This window comes from Somniosus microcephalus, chromosome 5, assembly GCF_052327205.1.
Source record: "Somniosus microcephalus isolate GS21.2 chromosome 5, FLI_Smic_1.0, whole genome shotgun sequence".
NCBI lineage: Eukaryota > Metazoa > Chordata > Chondrichthyes > Squaliformes > Somniosidae > Somniosus > Somniosus microcephalus.
In genome coordinates, this window is record NC_140991.1 from 119,986,330 (window position 1) to 120,010,226 (window position 23,897).

The 23,897-nt window shown below is 50.5% G+C and overlaps 1 protein-coding gene across 1 annotated transcript in view; it reads right to left on the reverse strand.

Annotated features, from left to right (window-relative positions):
* Positions 1–23,897, reverse strand: part of spmip7 (sperm microtubule inner protein 7) — a 121,457-nt gene that overhangs the window by 75,158 nt on the left and 22,402 nt on the right. Inside the window, exons 2-3 of the mRNA XM_085988133.1 lie at positions 8,013–8,110; positions 7,787–7,863 (exon numbers count right to left, since the gene is read on the reverse strand). Of these exons, the coding sequence (XP_085844259.1) occupies positions 7,787–7,863; positions 8,013–8,110 (175 nt within the window). The remainder of the gene's footprint in view (positions 1–7,786; positions 7,864–8,012; positions 8,111–23,897) is intronic.

Consider the following 23,897-nt stretch of genomic DNA (forward strand, 5'->3'; position numbering starts at 1 on the left):
TGGCACATCGGGGGAACCCTCATCCGCGCCAGGGGATGCCAATGGAGGGGACACGTCTTGCCTGGAGGAGAGCCAGGGGGAAGTGTTGCAGGGGGGTGTAGCTCCTGTGCCCAGTGGCGTCCAGCCACGCGGGAAGGGTCGGGCAGCACGGCTGCCTTCTCCCCAGAGGGAGGAAGTGTTGCAGGGGAGTGTAGCTCCTGTGCCCAGTGGCATCCTGCCACGCGGGAAGGGTCGGACAGCTCGGCGGCCTTCTCCCCAGAGGGGGGAAGTGTTGCAGGGGAGTGCAGTTGCTGGGCCCAGTGGCGTCCAGCCACGCGGGAAGGGTCGGGCAGCTCGGCGGCCTTCTCCCCAGAGGGAGAGTCCGGCCTCCAGTCCGGAGACGGTCCTCGCCCAGGAGGTGCGCCTCCTTGATCAAATGTCCGCGGACTCGGATCGTTGCCACACCGAGTTCATGGGGGTTGTGGCACGGTTGCCTGAGGCCATTGAGTCCCTGGCTCATAGTGTGGCCGATTTCGGGGCCTCACAGGCCAGGGGTTTCGAACAACTCGCGGCAGCACAGGCCAGGGGTCTCGAACAATTCGGGGCATCACAGGACGCGAGTCGGGCAGAATTCAGGGCATCACAGGACGCGAGTCGGTCCGAATTCAGGGCAGCACAGGCAGCGAGTGGAGAGTTGACGAGTGGTGCCGTGCAGTCACTGGCTGGTCTGATGCGGGCACAGACCAGGGCAGTATGGGCACTCACTGCTGCCACACTCGCTGTGTCACGCATGCATCGCCAGGGCACCCGCCGCGCTGCTGCAGCACAGCGGTCTGGCCTTCACCAGATTGCTGCGCTTGCTGCAGTGCCAGCCCGGCCGACTGCCAGTGTCTCTGGCGACCAGCGAGCGCCTGGCATCAGCCAGCTTGCCCCCATTGCTGCAGCCGCCACTGCCACTCCCCGAGCAAAGCTGCGACGAGCTGCTGGAGAGGCTGATGCTGCCCAGCCACAGCTGCAGCGGTCAGCAGCCGGCCCCTCCAGGGCCGGAGCTCGTCTAGGCCGACCCCCAAGGGCATCTGCCGTCATGCATTGTGCCCCTCAGGAGCCTTCCCCCAGCCTTGCAACACCCACAGGGCCCAGGTTGAGGAGGAGCAGCAGGTCGGCCAGGGGCCGGAAAAGCCTGGACAAGGACTCGCCCTCTCGGCACACAAAGTAGAGTGTGTTGCCAAATGTTTTTTTATATGGGGGTGTTTGTGTTCTGTATGGGGGGGTTTGTCTTGGTAAGGCCGAGGATGAAGGCCATTTGGATGGACAAGTTTTGTTATTCCTCCCCAGGTTGTGGGAGTGAGATATGTTTTTGACTGTTTTTTGGGGGTCTTGTCTGTTTTTGGGTTTCATGTGGGAAGGGCCCTGAGTTTGTTCAATAAAGCTTTTTCTTTATTCAGCTTGTCCATGTGTGATGTTTCAAGTGGTTGTTGCGTTAACCGGCTGAGGGCTTGCGGAGCGGCTGCATTCATGTGCCTTCATTGCCACAAGCCATTCCCTGACAGGCGGCCTAGAAGTGTCGTTCAATAAGCCGCCGACGGACGGCCCTTGGACCTTGTGGCTCCCTCCTGGGCTGGTACTCCTCCTCCTCCTCCTCATGGTCCTCCTGCTCGTCCTCCTGAGGCGGTGGTCCAACGTGAGGTGGCAGTGCCTGAGTCCTGCGGATAGCCAGGTTGTGCAGCATGCAGCAAACGACGATGAACTGGGAGACTCTATCCAGCGAATACTGTAGAGATCCGCCGGAACGATCCAGGCAGCGGAACCGTTGCTTGAGGACGCCAATCGTTTGCTCTATGATGTTCCTTGTGGCTTGATGGCTTTCGTTGTATGCCTCCTCAGCAGGGGTCCTGGGTGCGCGGAGCGGGGTCATGAGCCATGTACACAAAGGATAGCCTTTGTCCCCGATAAGCCATCCTCTTGGGGGAGGCTGTGCCTGGAACATGTCAGCCACAGTAGTCTGGCGCAGAATAAATGCATCGTGGCTGCTGCCTGGAAAGCGGGCATTGACAGCTAGGATGCGCTGCCTGTGGTCACACACCAGCTGTACATTGAGGGAATGGTAGCCCTTCCGGTTGCGGTAATCCTCGGCATTGTCGATAGGTGCCCGCATAGCCACATGCGTGCAGTCAATGGCGCCCTGCACCATGGGGAAGTCGGCGATCCTCGCAAATCCGACTGCACGCTGCTCCTGCCTCTCTAGGGTCATGGGGAAGGAGATGAATTGGTGTCTCCTTGCGAAAAGGGCATCGGTGACCTGCCGGATGCAGCGATGCACGGCGAACTGGGAGATGTTCGCTATGTCCCCAGCAGCGGCTTGGAAGGAGCCGCTTGCATAAAAGTTCAGAGCCACCGTGACCTTCACTTCCACTGACAGAGACGTCCTGCACATCAGCTGTGGACGCAGATCTCTGTGAAGCAGCTGGCAGATCTCTGCAACCACCTCCCTTCTGAAGCGCAGCCTCTTAACACAATGCGCGGCAGTCATGGTGAGATAGGACACCTGCTGCCGGTATTCCCTGAGTGGGTAAGGCCTACGTTGCCGACGCCTGATGGCCCCTCTGCGTCTAGGCATGGCTGCCCCTCTCACACAGCGTCTGCGAGCCCTTCGCACATAATGCTGGAACTGAGGGTTGGAACCCCATGCAGCCCCCATAATATACTTGCAAACAGTGAAATCACAATGAGTCAAATTTCCAAGCTCTGGCCAGAAGCCAAAAATACCTCTCCTATGTTGGCCCAAATCAGTGAGGTCTCTTCCTTGGTCTCTGTCCAGAAATCCGTAACACTAAAGTCATTGCAGCAAAATGGCTGGCCTTTATAGTTCAGTCTAAGTGCCCTTTAATTAGCGCTCCCTGAGGCCCGCAGGGCCTGTGCTGCGTTCCACTTCACAGTTCTTAACAGCGCCACGCCCACATTGGGCGGGCGCCACTGAAGTTCCGATTTGGGGCGCACAAACGGCGTTGCACGACGAAATGACGTCATAAGCTGCGCGCGCAGCTGAGTGCGTGCAAACACTTTGCGCCGGTGCAAAATGTCAACTGAAGTTGGGCGTAGGCGCAGATTGGTCTGCGCCCGGGCGCTAAGTGCCTAGCGCTCGAGATCTACTCCTCTTATGGCGCTAACGGCTGGCGAACGCAACTGAATTTCTAGGCCAGTGTATTTAGACTTCCAAAAGGCATTTGACAAGGTGCCACACAAAAGATTATTGCTTAAGATAAAAAACCACGGGATTGGGGGTAATATTCTGGCATGGATAGAGGATTGGCTATCTAACACAAGGCAGAGAGTTGGGATAAATGGTTCATTCTCGGACTGGCAATCAGTGGTGTTCCACAGGGGTCAGTGCTGGGTCCCCAACTCTTTACAATCTATATTAACGATTTGGAGGAGGGGACCGAGTGTAACATATCAAAGTTTGCAGATGATACTAAGATGGGAGGGAAAGTAGTGAGTGAGGAGGACATAAAAAACCTGCAAGGGGACATAGACAGGCTAAGTAAGTGGGCAGAGATTTGGCAGATGGAATACAATACTGGAAAGTGTGAGGTTATGCACTTTGGCAGGAAAAATCGTAGAGCAAGTTATTATCTTAATGGCAAGAAACTGGAAAGTACTGAAGTACAAAGGGATCTGGGGGTCCTGGTGCACGAAACTCAAAAGGTTAGTATGCAGGTGCAGCAAGTGATTAAGAAGGCCAATGGAATGTTGGCTTTCATTGCTAGCGGGATAGAATATAAAAATAGGGGGGTATTGCTTCAGTTGTACAAGGTATTGGTGAGACCGCACCTGGAATACTGCATACAGTTTTGGTGTCCATACTTAAGAAAAGACATACTTGCTCTCGAGTCAGTACAAAGAAGGTTCACTCGGTTAATCCCGGGGATGAGGGGATGGACATATGAGGAGAGGTTGAGTAGATTGGGACTGTACTCATTGGAGTTCAGAAGAATGAGAGGCGATCTTATTGAAACATATAAGATTGTGAAGGGGTTGGATCGGGTGGATGCGGGGAGGATGTTCCCGATGATGGGTGAAACTAGAACTAGGGGGCATAGTCTTAGAATAAGGGGCTGCTCTTTCAAAACTGAGATGAGGAGGAACTACTTCACTCAGAGGGTGGTAGGTCCATGGAATATGCTGCCCCAAAAAGCTGTAGAAGCTACATCATTACATAAATTTAAAACAGAAATAGACAGTTTCCTAGAAGTTAAGGGAATAAAGGGTTATGGGAAGCGGGCAGGAATTTGGACATGAGTCTAGGTTCGGACCGGTCATGGCCCTGTGGGTAGCAGAGCAGGCCCAGGGGCCGTGTAGCCTGATCCTGCTCCTATTTCATGTGTCTAATTCTGTTAGATTCAGGAGATGGTTCTGTGATAGTAGATTGACGGTTAGGATCAGATCAGCCATGATCTTATTGAATGGCGGAGCAGGCTCGAGGGGCCGATTGGCCTACTCCTGCTCCGATTTCTTATGTTCTTATGTTCTTAAATAAACTATAAATAACTTTAAAAAACTATTTTAAACAATTAATAAAATTTTTGAAAAAAATAATTTTTTAATAAATCAGGTCTAAAAATAAACTTACCTTACTGTAAAGTCCTTAAAAACAATGAAGCTGTGGAAAAAATGTAATAATTTTAAATAATAGACCACTTACCTTCAAGAATCCAGTCCTTACGCCTCCTTTTTATATGTGTAAAAAGCTCAGGCCCTTGCACACGGGCAAACCTGCCAAAATTAAGTTCAATGCGTGCGCGCAGAGTCCTGCGCGCATGCGTTGGACCTCTGAAACCCTTGGAGGAAATGCCGGTTTCCCGCGCATGCGCTGTGCATGCTGAAATCCGGCACTTCCAACGGGCCCACGCGTGAGTACACCGTCCGTACTCACGCGTTGGGACCGGAATTACTGGCCCAATACCTATGGAGGCATCAGGGTTCTTCATATCAACTCTGTAGCATTTATGAAGAGAAAAGGTTTATTCCGTATTAATATTCAGGTAATATCTGACCGTAGAAACATTATGCACATCAGTGGCCATTGTTCAGCAAGCAGCTTATGATGCAACATTACATGGTGCCCGCATTGTTTGAAAAAGAAACAAAACACTGGCCGGATTACTCTTAGGAGAACAGGGCTGTCTTCTGCATCCATGACTGATGAACTCGCTGAGAAATCCATTAACAGCAGAGGAGCACCTTGGCCTTGACACCTCAGCATTTGTCTGCTATTCCTTGATTACCAACTCCACACTTTTTCATTGTACCTAAGTTGCACAGGAAGAGTATGTGCAAAAGGGCAATAGTTGTGTACAGTACTTGAAATGCTATTTTCCAGAGGGAGTAACCTTTCCCAACTTAGCCTTGTGTTGTGCACAACGGGCCCTGAAATAAATGTGTACAAAAGCGAGGAGCACACTAACCATCATCTTGCTCCTGATACCAGTACACTTCTTTCTCATTTGCAGCCAGGTGTGAAGGGGCTGCGTGACAGTTTGTGCCACAGTTTACTTATTATTTTTTTTAAATTGGGATTTCTATCCACTTAATTACATTTTAAATTGGAAAACAAAGTTGTTGTGCTGCAAAAGATGCATGTTATGCACATGAAGCACACTATTCAAAGCATCTAAACTACAAAAATCCAAATAAATTGTAGTTATAAATACACTGGGGGTAATTTTGACTTTGGTAAATGGTGTAAAACAGGTGATATGAATTCAGCCACCCATTATACATCTTTTCCGATTTTCATGGACTTCAATGGAAATAAAAATCGGGAGAGATGTAAAACGTGCAGCTGAATCGCCTGTTCTACAATAGTGGCCAAAGTCAAAATTACCCCCACTGAATACCTGGATGTAGTAACCTTGTTGTAATTCAAATTAAAGGATTCATCAGATGAGAACATAATGCATCAGAGTTCAGCTCAAATAGTTTATGTCATCATTATCTAAGTCCCAAGATTAAATTATAAAATCACTACTCACTCATATCTACTGGTTTTATATTATATACCATAGGGTAGTGTTTCTGCTTTGGGCGCAATCGGGAAATTGTGCCCAAAATGTGCTCAAAATTGCAGGTAAAGTTCATGTTTCCAGTAAAAATAATTTGCATAATCGTAAACGCAAATTCATCCATGAACCAGCACAATTGGACAGTGTAATAGAACACAATTGTTTATTTCTTTCTTTCCATTGAAAAGTATTCATTGATGTATGCAAGAGTGGTAACCTGGTCTAGTTTTACTAATACAGCTGAAAATGGAATTATCGCAAAAAATAAGCATTTTTAAATAAGAGTGCCCTATCCTCCGGCTGAGTAACCTGAATTAAAATCACTGAAAATGACATTAAAAAAACTATATGAACCATTCACTACTTTCATTGGTGTACTCGTCAGTTTCTTAGTAAATTAAATATTTTTTGACATGAAAATAACATTAAAAAGGTGCCTACTAGTGCCTGTGCACCTAAGAAAATTAGTGCAAGTTGAAGAGCCTTGCCTAACCAATGCAATCGGCGGAAAATGGCAATGTCGACCTGAGGGCGTGATCGGTTTTGTGGGCGTTGCCTGATCTGGCAAATTTAATCTTAAACCAGCGTAAAGGATCATGGAAACCAGCGTAAAGGATCGTGGAAAACATAAGAACATAAGAAATAGGAGCAGGAGTTGGCCAATCGGCCCCTCGAGCCTGCTCCACCATTCAATAAGATCATGGCTGATCTGATCCTAACTTCAAATCTTCTATCACTCTCCATCCCACCCGAACCCATGTGATCTCCCGGGAGAGGCGAAAAACCAGATAAAAAACCCAATGGCCAATTTGGGAGAAAAAATCTGGGAAATTCCTCTCCGACCCATCTAGGCGATCGAAACTCGTCCAGGAGATCACTCTGTCCCTATATTTTCTACAGTACTTACCTTCTGTAAAGGCGATCTCCACCCCAGCCAGGAACAGGAATAAAACCATCTCCTGAAATCTAACACAGAATTAGAACAAAGCACAAATGCAAGTGGTTTTGGGTGTAACGCACTTATCACAGAATCACAGAAACCCCACAGTGCAGATAGAGGCCATTTCGGCCCATCGAGCCTGCACCGACACATATCCCACCCTATCCCTGTAACCCCACGTATTTAATCCCCCTAACACTAAGGGTCAATTTATCATAGCCAATCAACCTAACCCGCACATCTTTGGACTGTGGGAGGAAACCGGAGCACCCAGAGAAAACCCACGCAAACACGGGGAGAATGTGCAAACTCCACACAGACAGTCGCCTGAGGCCGGATTCGAACCCGGGTCTCTGGCGCTGTGAGGCAACAGTGCTAACCACTATGCCACCGTTTATGTTTAAAATTCCCCAATCTGTTGCGTTGGTTTGGCTGATTCTATCTGGAATGCGCAGATATTATTGGCGTAAAGGAGCGGAAACTCTACCACCATATTTTTTATGATAGCTGGCCTATGAAGACTGAAAAGGTCAGTGTGAAAACCTAATGTGAGAAACTGCAGCATAATCACATTGCAGGAGACATACACTGAATTAGCTCAATTTGTGCTTCAAAACTGCAGAGGAACTAAGCATTTATGTAAACTACATATTTATTTTTTAAAAGTAACTTGCCATTAATGTGCACATTCCAGAATAAAAACATGTGGAATTTAAACAGTCACACAATATTATATGTCAAATTTGGCAGAAAAATTTCTACAGCATTTATATCGTCATATATAAACAGAATGACATTTCCTCACCTCTGGGTGGCTGACGTGTACATATATTTTCTTGCTGTTGCATCTCTCGCACTTTCAGAGTTTGCATCATATGAAGTCTATGATACAATACAGATAACTGCATATTTTACAATACAAAAGACAAGGATTAAAAACTGCATGACTAATTATAGATTGACGTTCCGGCAAAAAAAATAAACTTTGCATTAAAGCACCTGTGTTCTGACATAGCATTGCCTGGTCATACCTGAACCGAAGGATCCACATTGAAGGTAAAAGAATGGGTTTTGAGAGAATTAGGAACTTGGTGTGGTGATGGTGTCACTCGGACTGGGCTTGTCCAACCTAAAAAAAAAATTAGAATTGATTTAATCAATAATTCTCTGTTTAATGTGTTGCTACTCCATTCAGTTCTCCATCTGAAGACTTACTTTACATTTTAGAACTGAGGGAGAGTTAAACAGAGAAGCTCACTGACAATGGAAGATATTGAATGTATTTTGCTGATTAAATTATTTAAAAAGTTGATTCTCAACCACTAACCTGCATATTCATTTTCCTGGTTATAGAACATAAGAAAGCATGGAATGAAAAAGGGCCAATCAACCCATCAATCACACTCTGACAGGCCATATGCAATTTACTCTATTATGGAATCTAATTTACCTACTTAACCAGCTGATGGAAAGTTCACTATAACTTGATCCCCCAAACATAATCAAACAAAACTCCACAATATTCACATATCTACTATTTAACCCTGCCTATTGCACTTAACGGGCCAGAAATTCCAGGCCAGAAGCGTGAGTACGGTCGGCTTACTCACGCTTCTGGCCGTTGGAAATGCCGGCGTTCAGCATGAACAGCGCATGCGGGGAACGCCGGCATTTCCAGACCTCGAGCGCGTGCGACTGCACAGGCAGCGCTTGCGCAGTGAACTTCGTGGATTTCATTCATGAAATCCGTGAGGTTAAGTCCTTAGAAGTTACACTTGAAAAAAGCAAGTGTAAAGTTGTTCATTGGCTGCGGAGGAAGATATATTTTATCGTGGAGCTTTTGAAATGCAATATTTTTGTTTGGGAAAGGGAGGGAAGTTATTTTAAGAAATTTTAAGTAAGTTTAAAAGTTTAAATTTTTTTTTTTAAAAAGGGTTTTCAGAACGGTAGGTAGAAGGAGCAATTGTGGCTGTGTGAATGGAATGTGAGAATGAGTTATGTATGTATGTCCACATATATTCCTTTACGTATATGTATGTATGTTTTATATTCCTTTACTAATGTGTATGAATGTATGTTTTTCATTATGATTTTCCAATAAGTTACTTTCTCTGAAAGTCATAATTAAATAATACATTCATACACATAAGTAAAGGAATATATACATAACACGCAAAGGAATATATACAGACATACATGCTTTCAGAAGCTCCACGATAAGAAATATCTTCCTCCGCAGCCTCTGTAGCAACTGTACCCATGCTTTTTTCATGTGTAAGTTGTAATGACTGGACCTCACTGAAAGCATTAATGAAAGCGGCGAATTATACTGCGCACGCGCTGCCTGTGCAGTCGCACGCGTTCTGCCTCTGAACCCCTTCGTTCAGAGGACAGGAAATGCCGGTTTTCCCCACATGCACTGTGCATGCTGAAAACTGGCATTTCATCCGGCCAGATGCGTAAGTACCCCGACCGTACTAGCGCATTTGGAAGGGAATTATTGGGCCAACATTTTACATGTCAATAAAATAAAAAATTTAACAATTGCATGACTTGCCCCCTCACATCTGCGACTGAGGGTCCAAGGAGGTGCATTGCGCAAGGGGTCATCATCGAACGTATCCTCACACTGTTCCCTTTGGGGAACTGTATGAAGTGGTGGAAGGATTTATGGCCGTGATTAACGCTCATTCCGTGACCGTAACCATCTTTGAACCAGCCATTAGGATGGTTAGTCCTATGGCGGGAGGGTTTTACGGGCTCCCACAACCCATCTGAGGGGGGGGGGCCACCAACACCCACGGACGCAAGTATCCCGCTGGATGTCCACCCAGAATTTAAAGTTGGAGCTCCGACTCCACTTGCCGGGACTGTCTGGAGTGGGGTTCAAAACCCTACTCCTTCTGGCCCAGCGGCGGGGATGCTTACTGCTATGCAAAAGGCCCACTCCGCACAAAAGGTGACACCCATACGTTTCCTGCGCCTTTTCCCTCCCCGTGACTGGAGCCCTATGCTGCCATCTCACGTTGCTAATCGGATTGGGCCTTTGTCATAGCGGTAGGATCCCCGCCGCTGGGCCAGATCAGGGTAGGGTTTCGAACCCCGCTCCAGACAGTCCCGGCAAGTGGAGTCGGAGCTCCGGCTCTAAATTCTGGGTTGACATCCAGTGGGATATTTGCGTCCGTGGGTGTGGGTGGCCCCCCCTCCTTGTATAGCTTGTGGGAGCCCGTAAAACCCTCCCGCCATAGGACTAACCGCCCTAATGGCTGGTTCAAAGATGGTTACGGTCACGGAATGAGCGTTAATCATGGCCATAAATCCTTCCACCACTTCATACAGTTCCCCAAAGGGAACAGTGTGAAGACACGTATGACGACGACATTGCTAAATAAATAAATGGAATTTAAAAAATTCTTTTAGGGCTTTTAAAAGTCTTTAAATTGCTTTAATTCTCTTTAAAACTACTTCAGATTACTCAAAATAATGTAAACATTTAAAAAAGTTTATAAAAGTTACCAAAATCTTCAAAAAACTTCCAAAAACCTATTTAAACTGCTGCTTTGCATGTAAAAAAGCCAAGCAGCTTGACAGAAACATTGGGGGCGTGTCCAGTGAAACTGAGACCTCAAGGGGCGTGTCTCACTTACACTGCACGCTCCTGGCTCCGCGCTGGCTGCACTCCTGGGCGGCGTGACGTCATACGCTGCCCGGGATTCTTCTTTCAGTTTCTGCAAGTGCAGGCGTCCCTGGAGCTGATCGGCAGGAGCGCGGGGTAAGTGCAAATACGGGGCTTGCACGCGCTGCAAGCCCCGTTCTGGAATTTCTGGCCCAACAAAATTCTCTCGCCATCTCCTCCCCTCATCCCCACCACTGGCCCTAGCAAAATTGTTACTGCACGTGTTGTCAACAGAACCCTTACTGCATAAGTGAAATGGAAACAAAAAGCTCTGGAAAGACTCAGCAGGTTCAGCAGCATCTGTGGAGACAGATATAGGGGGGAGAAATTCATTATAGCCCCGTTTGGGGCACTAACTTTTAAAAGTTGTGAAAATTAGTGCCAGGCGCAAATGTTTCTAAACTTTAGTTTTGTGCTCCAGGAAGGAAGTGGAGCGCTAAATCAAGGTGGGGCAGAGATTTCAGCAGTACTGCACGCTGGGCCGTGCAGAGCTGCCGCGTTCAAAGGCTCCTTCCCTCCCTTAAAAGGGAAGGGCCATTGCAGCAGGCTCTGCAATTTAAGTATACCACCAAGACAACCGCGATCCCATGCGATCAGACCAGCACTCAAGTAGAGTGCCAGGCTGATTGATCGTGGACAGGAACAAGAATGGTATGTTTTTTTTGAAAACTTTCCTTGGCCACCTTGCCTTTAAACAGCGCCCCTGAAGCGACTGGCTGGCCGCCCGATGCACGCCTCCAGCAGCTGTCGGTGTTTTCTGTAATGTATGTACCTTTAAGGGGGGAACTACTTTGTACAGCTCATGTATACTGTAGTACTGGCAGTGACGACACCCGTATATAACACTGAGTAGTAATCTGAACAGATCAGTTGCAGTTTGAGCCACGTTGAGTAAACACCGTTGTACCGTTCTCCGCAGTCTGTGTCTGATTATTACACGGACGTAACATTGGCGACGAGGCAGGTTCGAACCTACCTGCAACTCTGCATCACCTCCCGGGGATTCGTTCCTGGAGATCAGTGGATTGGAGGTCAAGGCCAGAGACTTGGGCGTCGACCACGGGCAACCGCCCAGTCATCCAGCAGAGACTCGAGAATTGCGGGGGAGGCAGTCGAGAGCCAGGCTTGGCTTTCCAGTCGAGGTGGTCCAGCAAAATGGGCTGGCAACAGGTAGTGCGCAGACCCTTCCCTGACAGCGGCGGGCTAGAGACCGACCGAGCGGCACAGCAAAGGGCCGAGCAGCGTCGACAGGGGAGAGAGAGAGAGAGAGGGCAGAGCGCACAGGGCGCAGCCGGTGTTCAGGGGTCGAGCAGCATCGGAGAGAGAGAAGCGCTCAAAACCTACAGGGCGCCGCCATTGCCATGAGAACCGCCGGGAGCGGTGTCGGCAGCAGCGGGGGAGGAAGGAAAGCGCGGGAGATGCCATTTTAAGCCATTGGGAGATGCCATTTTAAACCACACCCAAAATGCCGAAGAGTGGCAGTATCACCGCATTTGACAATGAAGTCGAAGATTGGACTACATATGTCGAACGAATAGAGGTGTACTGCGAGGCAAATGAGGTGTCAGATGACAAGAAAGCGTCGGTATTGTTAAATTTAATGGGTGCAAAGACGTATGGTTTATTATGAAATCTAGTAACCCCAATGAAGCCAATGGAAAAGAGTTTTGAAGACATAGTAATGATACTAAAGGAACATTTAAACCCCACACCGCTGCTGATAGCAGAAAGATTCAAGTTTCACAAAGGGAACCAGCATAAGGATGAAAGCAATGCTGATTATTTAATAGAACTGCACAAGCTATCGAAACACTGCCAGCTTGGAGCGGGACTGGCAGATACCTTAAGGGACAAGTTTGTGTGTGGGCTTCAAAGTGAAGGAACCCAGAAACGGCTTTTATCTGAAAAGGACCTTACGCTGGAAAAGGCTTTCAGCATTGCGGTATCATATGAAGCAGCAGCACGGGGCGCTACAGAGATACAACAGAGACCGCAAGAATATGGCACAAACGAAATGTCATATGGAACAGAGAAGTGCTATCGCTGCGGCAGAACAACACACGACCAGAATGATTGCTGGTTCAAAGACAAAGTGTGCAGACAGTGTGGAAAAGTAGAACACATAGCACGAGTCTGCAGGTCGGGAAAGAAAACCAGCAATAAGAAACTGACCAAAGGGAAGTACAAGAAGGTACATAAGATAACGGAGAATAGTTCAGACGAACAAAAGAGTGATAATGACTCCGAAAGCAGGGAACTGAGTTGTCTGAAACTACATAATGTGATCACAACAGAGGATCACCGAACCATTTGGGTCACTCTCAAGATAGCAGGAGTCCAGGTAAAGATGGAATTGGACACAGGATCAGCTCTAACAGTCATAAACCGACGGGACTACGAGCGGCTATTCTCACACATACCCTTGAGAGACACAAAAATTATTTTGAAGACGTACACGGGGCAAAAAGTCTACCCCAAAGGAAAAGTAAGGGTGACCGTTATATATAACAGTAAGGAAACACCAAAACTAGACCTGTATGTATTGCAAGATGGAGGACCACCATTACTGGGACGTGAATGGATACGGAAAATACAACTGGATTGGCATTCCATACAGGCACTGACTGTGGCTGACAAAAAGGATGACGACATCACACCTGGGCGACTGTCAAAGATCCTAACTGACGCGAAAGAAGTGTTCCAGCAAAGACTCAGAACACTAAAAGGCATGACAGCGACAATTAAAATTGAAGAAAACGCAAGCCCAAAAGTTTTTAAGGCCAGACCGGTACCTTATGCGATCCGCCCAGCTGTCGAAGCAGAGCTGGAGAGTCTAGAACGTTCGGGTGTACTGTTCAAGGTAGACTGGAGCGAGTGGGCTACACCCATCGTCCCTGTGATGAAAAAGTCATTGAGCAGCACACCTGGGGAACCAAGGAAGGTTCGCATCTGTGGGGACTTTAAGGTAACAGTGAACCTGGTCCTTCACACCGTACAATATCCACTTCCGCGGATTGAAGATATTTTCGCCTCGCTATCTGGAGGGAAATGCTTCACTAAGATTGATCTGGCCCAGGCGTATCTGCAAATGGAGGTACAAGAAGCATCAAAAAAATACCTCACAATCAACACCCATAAAGGTCTCTACCAATACAACTGGCTGGTATTCGGGGTAGCATCAGCTCCGGCTATTTGGCAGAGGGCAATGGAACAAGTCCTGCAAGGGATCCCAGGGACCCAGTGTTATTTGGACGACATCCTGGTCACGGGCGAAAATGAGAGTGATCACCTTGCCAACCTGGAGCAGATGCTCACTAGATTGCAGGAATATGGGCTCCGAGCTAACCGCCCCAAATGCGAGTTTTTTAGGAAACAGATCTTGTATTGTGGCCACGTTATCGATAAAGAGGGGTTACTTAAGTCCCCAGAGAAGATTGAGGCAGTAGTCAAGGCTCCAGCACCGGAAAATGTGTCACAACTGAGGTTGTTCCTCGGGCTGGTAAACTACTACCATAAGTTCTTGCCAAATTTGTCTACAATACTACACCCACTGAACACCCTACTGCAAACTGGGGTGCCATGGAAGTGGAATGACGAATGTAGACGGGCTTCCAGAAGAGCAAAACACTAATCACATCGAAAGAGGTATTGGCCCATTACAACCCAGCATTACCAATTTGGTTGGCATGTGATGCGTCACCCTACGGCATTGGAGCGGTGCTGTCGCACAAATTCTCGGATGGCTCAGAGAGGCCAATAGCTTTTGCGTCACGATCACTAACCTCAGCCGAGCGTAACTATGCCCAGATTGACAGGGAGGCACTCAGCCTAGTGTGGGGAGTGAAAAAGTTCAATCACTATCTGCACGGGCAGAAATTCACCTTGCTGACTGATCACCAGCCTCTTGTCTCCATTTTTAATCCGAAGAAGGGCGTTCCGGTGATGACTGCGCAACGACTACAAAGATGGTCACTTTTTCTAGGGGCGCACCACTATGAGATTGAATATAAGGGCACGAAACAGCATGGAAATGCTGATGGGCTATCACGCCTGCCACTGCCTACTGCGGAGGAAGCACCAGCAGTGGATCCTGTCGGAGTATTCCATTCGACTATAGTTGAATACCTACCGGTAACTAACGCTTGTATCGTAAAGGAAACCTGAAATGACCCGACACTGTCTCGGGTATACATTGGTGACGAGGATGGGATGGCCAGCACATGGCGACTCACTGTTGCCAGCATTCTCAACAAGGAGAGAACAGCTGTCAGTGTGCCGGGGGACCTTGATGTGTGGATCCCGAGTGGTAATTCCACCCAAGTTAAGGTATAGAGTGCTCAATGAGCTTCATGAGGGTCATCTGGGAGCGGTAAAAATGAAAAGCCTAGCCAGGGCTTATGTGTGGTGGCCGGGAATCGATAAACAAATCGAGGGCCTGACCAAGAGCTGCTCAGGATGCCAGAAAGTCCAAAATGCACCACCACAGGCCCCTCTACACCCATGGGAGTGGCCCTCATCTCCATGGCAACGGGTGCATATTGATTTTGCTGGTCCATTCATGGACTCAATGTTTTTAATAGCCGTGGATGCGCACTCGAAATGGCCTGAGGTCATCAAAATGTCCTCCACCACCACAGAGAAAACTATTGCAGTCCTACGGACCATTTTTGCCAGGAATGGCTTGCCAGAACAGATTTGCTCCGACAACGGACCACAGTTTGTGTCCGAAGAGTTCCGGAGGTTCTTGAAAAAGAATGGGGTAAGGCATTACACATCCGCCCCGTATCATCCAGCCACAAATGGATTGGCTGAGAGGTCCGTACAAACCTTTAAGAAGGCAATAAAGGCTATGTACAATGACAACATTCCGCTGCAGCACAAGGTGGACAATTTCCTGTTCGCCTACCGGAATGCGACACATGCAGTCACCAACCAGGCCCCAGCCATGATGTTCTTTAACTGAAGGTTAAGATCTTGCCTGGATTTGCTCAGACCAAATGTACGAAGAGATGTTGAGAGTAAGCAATTCCAGCACATCCATGAGAAGCCAACAAGGAGCTTCAATGTAGGGCAACCAGTCTTGGCCCGCGACTACCGAACAGAAAAATGGCAGCCAGGAACGCTATGCACACGGCAGGGCCCACTAATGTACACAGTGGACGTTGGGGAGAGCATCATGAGATGCCATGCTGACTAGATCCTAGAGTCACAGGAACAAGTCAACCCCATGCCTCGCCCATACGTACCTGGTGATGAACCCGACGTACAGGTCGCATCTACCCCAGAAACAGTAGCATCAGAAGCTGATGAACCAGCCGACGACAGGGGGCCAGAATCGCCTCCGCACCAAGAGCAAGACACTCAGGAAAGGCGCTATCCAGAAAGGATCAGGAAGCCTCCCCAAAGACTGAATTTATAAATAGACTATTTTCAGCTAATGTTGCATGTTAAAAGTGTTAATTGTAATTAGTTTGATATTTAATTGTTAAATGAGTGTTATGGTACTGTTAATCTAAAAGGGGAGGAATTGTAATGTATGTACCTTTAAGGGGGGAACTATTTTGTACAGCTCATGGATACTGTAGTACCGGCAGTGACCACACCTGTATACAACGCTGAGTAGTAATCTGTACAGATCAGTTGCAGTTTGAGCCACGTTGAGTGAACACCGTTGTACCGTTCTCCGCAGTCTGTGCCTGATTATTACACGGACGTAACATTTTTGACCGACGCTGCTGCAGGGGACGGAAGTCCATTTTGGGTCCGGGACGCTACGCACGGCGATGACGTCATGATATCCAGGTGAAGGAGATCGGGGTGCAACACCGTAGTGCTGCCGCAAAACTCCCACCTTGGGAGCGCTAACGGGAGGCGCAAAGCCACCCAATTTCACCCCCATAGAGTTTACAGGCTGGATATTTACGGCAGGTTGTGTAGGCAGGGGGCAGAGTTTTGGACAGGAAACCCGGAAGTCTGGGTTTCCCTGCATGCTATAGAGTTTTAACTCTAGTGTGCGACTTTTGGCCCTGACAGATTCCCCGCCCAGAGGTCAACCTGATTGACAGGCTTGGATTCCAGTCCGGGCAGAGAGCACTCCAGAGGAGGCTGCAGGACCAGGTAGGTCAGATCCCCGACCCTGCGGGGGTGTGGGATCTGATCACCGACTCGGAGTGGGGGGGGGAAGGGAAGGTCCGATCCCTGACCCCAGAGGTGGGGGGAGAGGGGGGAGTGGTCTGATGGTGGGAGAGCTTGGGGGGCTGGTCTGATGGTGGGGGAGCTGGTCTGATGGTGGGGGAGCTGGTCTGATGGTGGGGGAGCTTGTGGGGGGGCTGGTCTGATGGTGGGGGAGCTTGGGGTGCTGGTCTGATGGTGGGGAAGCTGGTCTGATGGTGGGGGAGCTGGTCTGATGGTGGGGGAGCTTGGGGTGCTGGTCTGATGGTGTGGGAGCTGGTCTGTTGGTAGGGGAGCTTGGGGGGCTGGTCTGATGGTGGGGAAGCTTGGGGGGCTGGTCCAATGGTGGGGGAGCTTGGGGGGCTGGTCTGATGGTGGCGAAACTGGTCTGATGGTGGGGGAGCTTGGGGGGCTGGTCTGATGGTGGGGGAGCTGGGGGTGGCTGGTCTGATGGTGGGGGAGTTTGGGGGGGGCTGGTCTGATGGTGGGGGAGCTTGGGGGGCTGGTCTGATGGTGGGGAATCTGGTCTGATGGTGGGGGAGCTTGTCCGCTGGTGGGGGAGCTTGGGGGGCTGGTCTGATGGTGGGGGATCTGGTCTGATGGTGGGGGATCTGGTCTGATGGTGGGGGAGCTGGTCTGATGGTGGGGGAGCTTGGGGGGCTGGTCTGATGGTGGGGGAGCAGGTCTGATGGTGGGGGGCTGGTCTGATGGTGGGGGAGTGGGTCTGTTGGTAGGGGAGCTTGGGGGGCTGGTCTGATGGAGGGGGAGCTGGTCTGATGGTGGGGGAGCTGGTCTGATGGTGGGGGAGCTTGGGGGGCTGGTCTGATGGTGGGGGAGCTGGTCTGATGGTGGGGGAGCTTGGAGGGGCTGGTCTGATGGTGGAGGAGCTTGGGGGTCCTGGTGGAAGCTTCTCCTGACTCAAGGTGTGCTGTGAAGGCACTTACCTTCTTCCCGAAGCTATCCTCGCCTCGCTGCAGCTGTTGGGTTTCCCGCGGCTTGTGAAAGCTGGCTGGCCAGCCACAGTAAGACCTGGTTAAATCCGAGTCTTCCAGCCTCACTGACGTATTTAAAATGCCAACCCACCTCCTGGGAGCGGGTTGGCTGCCCGCTCCTTGTCCCGCCTCAGTAAAACCCGGAAGTCGGCGGGTTGGAGCCGGCTTCCCGACAAGCTTGGAATTTCTGTCCATTTAACTCCTCCACCCACATCCAATTCCACCTGCTCATCCATGTTAAAAATGTCCCCACCATTTCAGGTTGATGATCTTTCATCAGAACTGGAAGATGTAGAGATGAACAGTTTTTAAGCCTGTGCAGAGCCAGGGAAAAGGGGCAGGAAAAGAACAAAAGGGAAAGGTCTGCGATAGGGTTGAGGCCAGGAGTGATTAAATTACAAAAGTGCTGATGTTGCAAGGCAAAAGGAGGTGATAATAAGACAAGTATAGGAACATAGATGGGACCAAAGGTGATGTAAATAGTTACAACAGAATAGCATAGAGGGAGGCACGCATGGAAAATCTGGCAAAGAAAAGAAGGCTCCCATGGACCAGGAATATGGCAGATGAAAGTCAGGTAGACCTCAGGGGTGTGGATCACCCTGCCGGCAGTGTAGGCGAACACTCCCAGATTCAAGCCAAGTCTGAAAGATGAAGGGCTAGAAATTCAGTTGCGTGCGCCAGCCGTTAGCGCCTTAGGAGGAGTAGATCTCGAGCGCTAGGCGCTTAGCGACCGGGCGCAGCGCGATCTGTGCCTCCCCCCAACTTCAGTAGACATTTAGCGCCGGCACAAAGTCTTTGCGCGTGCTCAGCTGCGCGCGCAGATCATGACGTCATTTCCTCATGCAACGCCCTTTGGGCGCCCCAAACCGGAACTTCAGTCGCGCCGCCCCATTGTGCGCCTGGCGGCCCTAAGGACTGTGGAGTGGAACAGTGCACAGCCGATGTGGGCCGCGGGGAGCGCAAATTAAAGGGCACCTCCCCTGCACTATAAAGGCCAGCCATTTTGCAGCACTCACTCTTTTGAGACGGATTTTTGGAGAGAGACCAAGGTAGAGAGCTTACTGCTTTGGCCCAACACTAGGACAGGTATTTCTGGCATTAGGCCACAGCTTTGTAATTCTCTTTGCCTTCATTGAGATTTCATTGTTTGCCAGCATATTATGGGGGCTGTCAACGCTGGCTTTCAGCATTACGTCCAAAGGGCTCACAGACGCCGTGAGAGAGTGGCAGCCGTGGCTAGACGCAGAGGGGGCAACAGGCGTTGGCAAGGGAGGCCTTACCCACTCAGGGTATACTGCCAGCAGTTCTCCTATGTCAACATGTCTGACGAGCAGTGTGTTAGGAGGCTGCGATTCAGAAGGGAGGTGGTCACAGAGATCTGCCAGCTGCTTCCCAGAGATCTCCGGCCACAGCTGAGGTGCAGGACGTCTCTGTCGGTGGCAGTGAAGGTGATGGTGGCTCTGAACTTCTATGCCACCGGCTCCTTCCAATCCGCTGCTGGGGACATTGCTAACATCTCCCAGTTCGCCGTGCATTGCTGCATCCGCCAGGTGACCAATGCCCTTTTCCGAAGGAGACGTCAATTCATCTCCTTCCCCATGACCCTGGAGAAGCAGCAGCAGCGGGCAATGGGCTTTGCAAGAATTGCGGACTTCCCCATGGTGCAGGGCGCCATTGACTGCACGCATGTGGCTTTGCGGGCACCGCTGGAGAATGCCGAGGATTACCGCAACCGGAAGGGCTACCATTCCCTCAACGTACAGCTGGTGTGTGACCACAGGCAGCGCATCCTAGCTGTCAATGCCTGCTTTCCAGGCAGCAGCCACGATGCCTTTATCCTGCGACAGACAACTGTGGCTGGCATGTTCCAGGCACAGCCTCACCCAAGAGGATGGCTTATCGGGGACAAAGGCTATCCTTTGTGTACCTGGCTTATGACCCCGCTCCGCGCGCCCAGGACCCCTGCTGAAGAGGCATACGACGAGAGCCATCAAGCGACCAGGAACATAATCGAACAAACAATTGGCGTCCTGAAGCAATGGTTCCGCTGCCTGGATCGTTCCGGCGGAGCCCTGCAGTATTCGCCGGAGCGAGTCTCCCATTTCGTCGTCGTTTGCTGCATGCTGCACAACCTGGCTATCCGCAGGACTCAGGCACTGCCACCTCAGGTTGGAGCACCACCTCAGGAGGAGGAGCAGGAGGAGGAGGAGGACCAGCACAGGAGGGGCGCACAAGGTGCAAGGGCCACCCGTCGGCGGCTTATTGAACGTAGGTTCTAGGCCCCCTGTCAGGGAATGGCTTGTGCCAATGAAAGAACATGAATGCAGCCGCTCCGCAAGCCCTCAGCCGGTTAAGGCAACCAAAACTTGAACGTTCAAACATGGACAATATTAATAAAGAAAAGTGTTTATTGCACAAACTCAGAGCCCTTCCCACATGAAAAACAAAAACAGAAGAAACCCCCAAAAAACATTCAGACACATTACTCGCTCCCACAACCTGGAGAGGATTAACACAAGTGTGAAACAAAAATGGCCATCATCCTCGGCCTTCGTAAAAAACAAACATCACAGCCTCGGCCTCAAACAACTCACATCAAATTCTCGGCCTCCAAAAACAAACACAACTGGGCACACATTCTACTCTTTGGCCCGCGAGGGCGATGCTTTGGCCATCTTTGTGTGGCCCCTGCCCACCCTGCTGCTCCTCCTCAAAGTGAGCCCAGTGGATGCAGCAAGGCTAGGGGAAGGCTCTTGAGGGGCACATGGCGTGACGGCAGATGCCCTTGGGGGTCGGCCTAGACGAGCTCTGGCTCTCGAGGGGCAAGCTGGTGACTGCTGCAGCTGGGCAGCATCAGTCTGTCCAGCAGCTCGTGGCAGCTCCACTGGGGGAGTGGCAGTGGCGGCAGCAGGAATGGGGGCAAGCTGGCTGATGGCAGGCGCTCGCTGGTCGCCTGAGACACTGGCACTCGCCCGGGCCAGCACTGCAGCATGCGCAGCAATCTGCTGAATGACAGACCGCTGTGCTGCTGCAGCGCGGCGGGTGCCCTGGCGATGCCTGGCTGACGGAGCGAGTGTGGCAGCAGTTAGTGCCCGTGTTGCCCTAGTCTGTGACCGCATCAGACCAGCCAGTGACTGGACGGCACCACTGATCATTTGGCTACTAGCGGCCTTAGCTGCCCCGACTTCCTCCAGACTCCTGGCCTGAGCTGCCCCGACTTCCTCCAGACTCCTGGTCAGAGCTACCCCGAATTGCTGCAGACTCCTGTCATGAGCTGCGCCGAATTGCTCCAGACTTCTGGCCTGTGATGCCCCGAATTGCTTGACACTCTTTGCCAATGACTCTATGGCATCAGGCATCCGTGCCACTACCCCCATGAGCTCCGTGTGCCTCCTCTGCGCTGACCGTTGCCGGACTGGAGGCCGCACTCACCCTCTGGGGAGAAGGCCGCCGAGCTTCCCCACCCCTCCCACGTTGCTGCAGGCCGCTGGGCCCAGGAACTGCACTCCCCACCGACCCTTCCTCCAGGCTCCCCTCCAGGGAAGACGTGTCCCCTACATCGCCATGGGTTGGCGCGGCTGAGGGTGCCACTGATGGCCTGCCTTCCTCTTCCTCCTCCGATGAGGGGCTGACACTGGCAGCTTCGGGGACATCCTCCTCACCTGGCGCCTCACCATCTGAAAGCAGGAAGGCACAAGAGTAGCTTTAGAGTGAGGACAGGGCATCAGCGAGGGAGGCATGAGTGGTGAAATTCACCGCATTGGTCGGACAGTGGCAAAGGATGTTGATCTGATGCGCAAGTGGAACGAGAGAGGTCCAAAAGGTGATGTCCTTACCATTGGTGCCCAGAACAGGGTCGGCATCTCCAGTGGCAACGGGGCCAATTACACGGACTCCCATGATGTGCTCCACGCGCTGGTCTAGCTCGGTCAGCTCCTGGTGCCGAGGACCGCCTCCCTCGGTGGCAAGCTGGCTATGCTTATTGTTAGCCAGCTTGGCCTGCAAGAGAAAGGATGGCCTCTAAGTACGGTGTGTAGCCCTGATCTTGTCTGCACAGCCTCCAATGGTGGAATAGCTTGGACAGTGTGTAAAGTGCAGAATGTGCAATTGATGGTCATGCTAGTCCCATAGCTGCAGGATGAGGGCTGGCCATTAGGGCTTTCAGGTCCCTTTGCCCATAATGTGAGGTGCATATGCAAGGATGAGGAGGACAGTGGAAAGGGTACTCACCCTGACAATCCTAGTGAGGTCATTAAACGTCTTCCTGCATTGTACAGGAGTCCTGCCAACCACACTTTTGGATGTCACCCTGTTGGAGACATCCCTCCAGGCTTTGCGGAAGATGCTGGTCACCGGTTTCTTGCCAGTGTCTGGAAACAAAATATGGCGTCTTCACTCCACAGCGCGAACCAGCAGCCTCAGGTCAGCTTCAGTAAAGCGCTGCGCTCTTTTCCGGGCCTTCTGCATCGTCCTGGTTGCTAAATAGGTGCAGCAGCAGTGCTCAGGCCTAGCTGGAGGGCTGCAGTGTCCAGGGCGTGGCAGCCAAACAACTCGACCCTTCCCCCTTTAAGAGATGGCCGGCTCCAGCGTGTCTGCCGTCAATCAAGAAATGACCGCACCTGCGCTGCGCCCGGCCTCGGCGGTATCGCTCAGCACCGCCGGCTTAGCGCCTAAAGATAGTCGTGCATCACCAGTTTTAGCGCTGCAGCAACCTCTTAGGGCGATGCAACTGAATATCGGCGAAGTGGCCTCGACTTTGCGCCGGGCGCAAACTTCAGCAGCCGCCCGACTTTAGCGCCCCAAAAGTGGTGCGACTGAATTTCTAGGCCAAAGTATTTAAAGTTTAATGACTGCAGCAAGTGAGAAGTATCGAGACCACTGCCATTCATCTGATTTCTATGTTCAGTTTCACCTTTGTTTTGACTGTTGGACCCATTTCAGAGTAGTCATACTCATACCAGAGAACAATATAATTTTCAAGAAAATTCTGAGAAACAACGGGGGCAATTTTCAGCCCAAAATACGGGAGGGTTTGGGTTGGGTGGAAGCTTAAAGTGTTAAAAATCTGAATCCTGACCCCCAACCCGCTTCCAACTGGCCCACTTCTGGTTTTAATGGAGGCGGGGTGGAGGGAAGGCAGCCACCCCGCTCCTAGGAAGCGGGTTGGCATTTTAAATATGAGAATGAGGCTGGAAACCTCGGATTTAACCAGCTTTGCAGGTTTAACTGTGGCCGGCCAGGGTTCCTCGGCCTTGGGGAAACCTGGCAGCTGCAGCGAGGCGAGGATAGCCTCAGGGAGCACTCAGTGTGGGCTGTGAGAAACAGGAATGCTTCCCCCTGGCCCCCTCAGCTCCCCCACCATCGGCCCTCCACCCCATATAAACCACCTTTCCCCAGGGGTCGGGGCTCGCACCTCCCTGGGACTGTGGCCCCTGCCCCAGTGTTCCCCGACCGACTGGAAGCCAGCCTGTCAATCAGGCTGACTTCCGGGTGGGGAACCAGTCACTGACGCCACACACGCTCGGAGTTGCAGGGAGACCCGGACTGCTGGGTTTCCTGCGCGCAACCAGCACCCCCACTCCCGGCGGGTAAAACATTTAAAATTCCCCCTAATGTGTTTTAAAAGCAGCTTTGATTCCCGTGCATGCAATGCAATCCTGCTTTTACTGCAGTTATGGTGAGAATATCTCTAAAAATATTATCAATAGTGGCTTTGTTTCATTGCTTAACTGTTTCTTTTCTGTTAATTCTTGTAAATTACTGGGATTATTGTAATTTTTGGAAAGTTATAACCACCCATTCCAAATATTTGATGGCTGGGATTTTTGTTTTCACAACTCTAAACATTACAAAGCCTGGTGAAAGTCACATCGATACGTGTACCTGACAAAACATGTGTATTTTTGTTGTGGTTACAATAAGAAAATATATCACTGGATAGACTAGTATTCAAAATGATGTAAATTCAATGAAAACAGTAATGCGATATCCCTCGTTGAGCATTCTGCGTCATTTCATCCTCAATTGCCTGTTCTCTGTTGTCCAATTCTTTGGGGCTGACTTTGTAGGGCTCC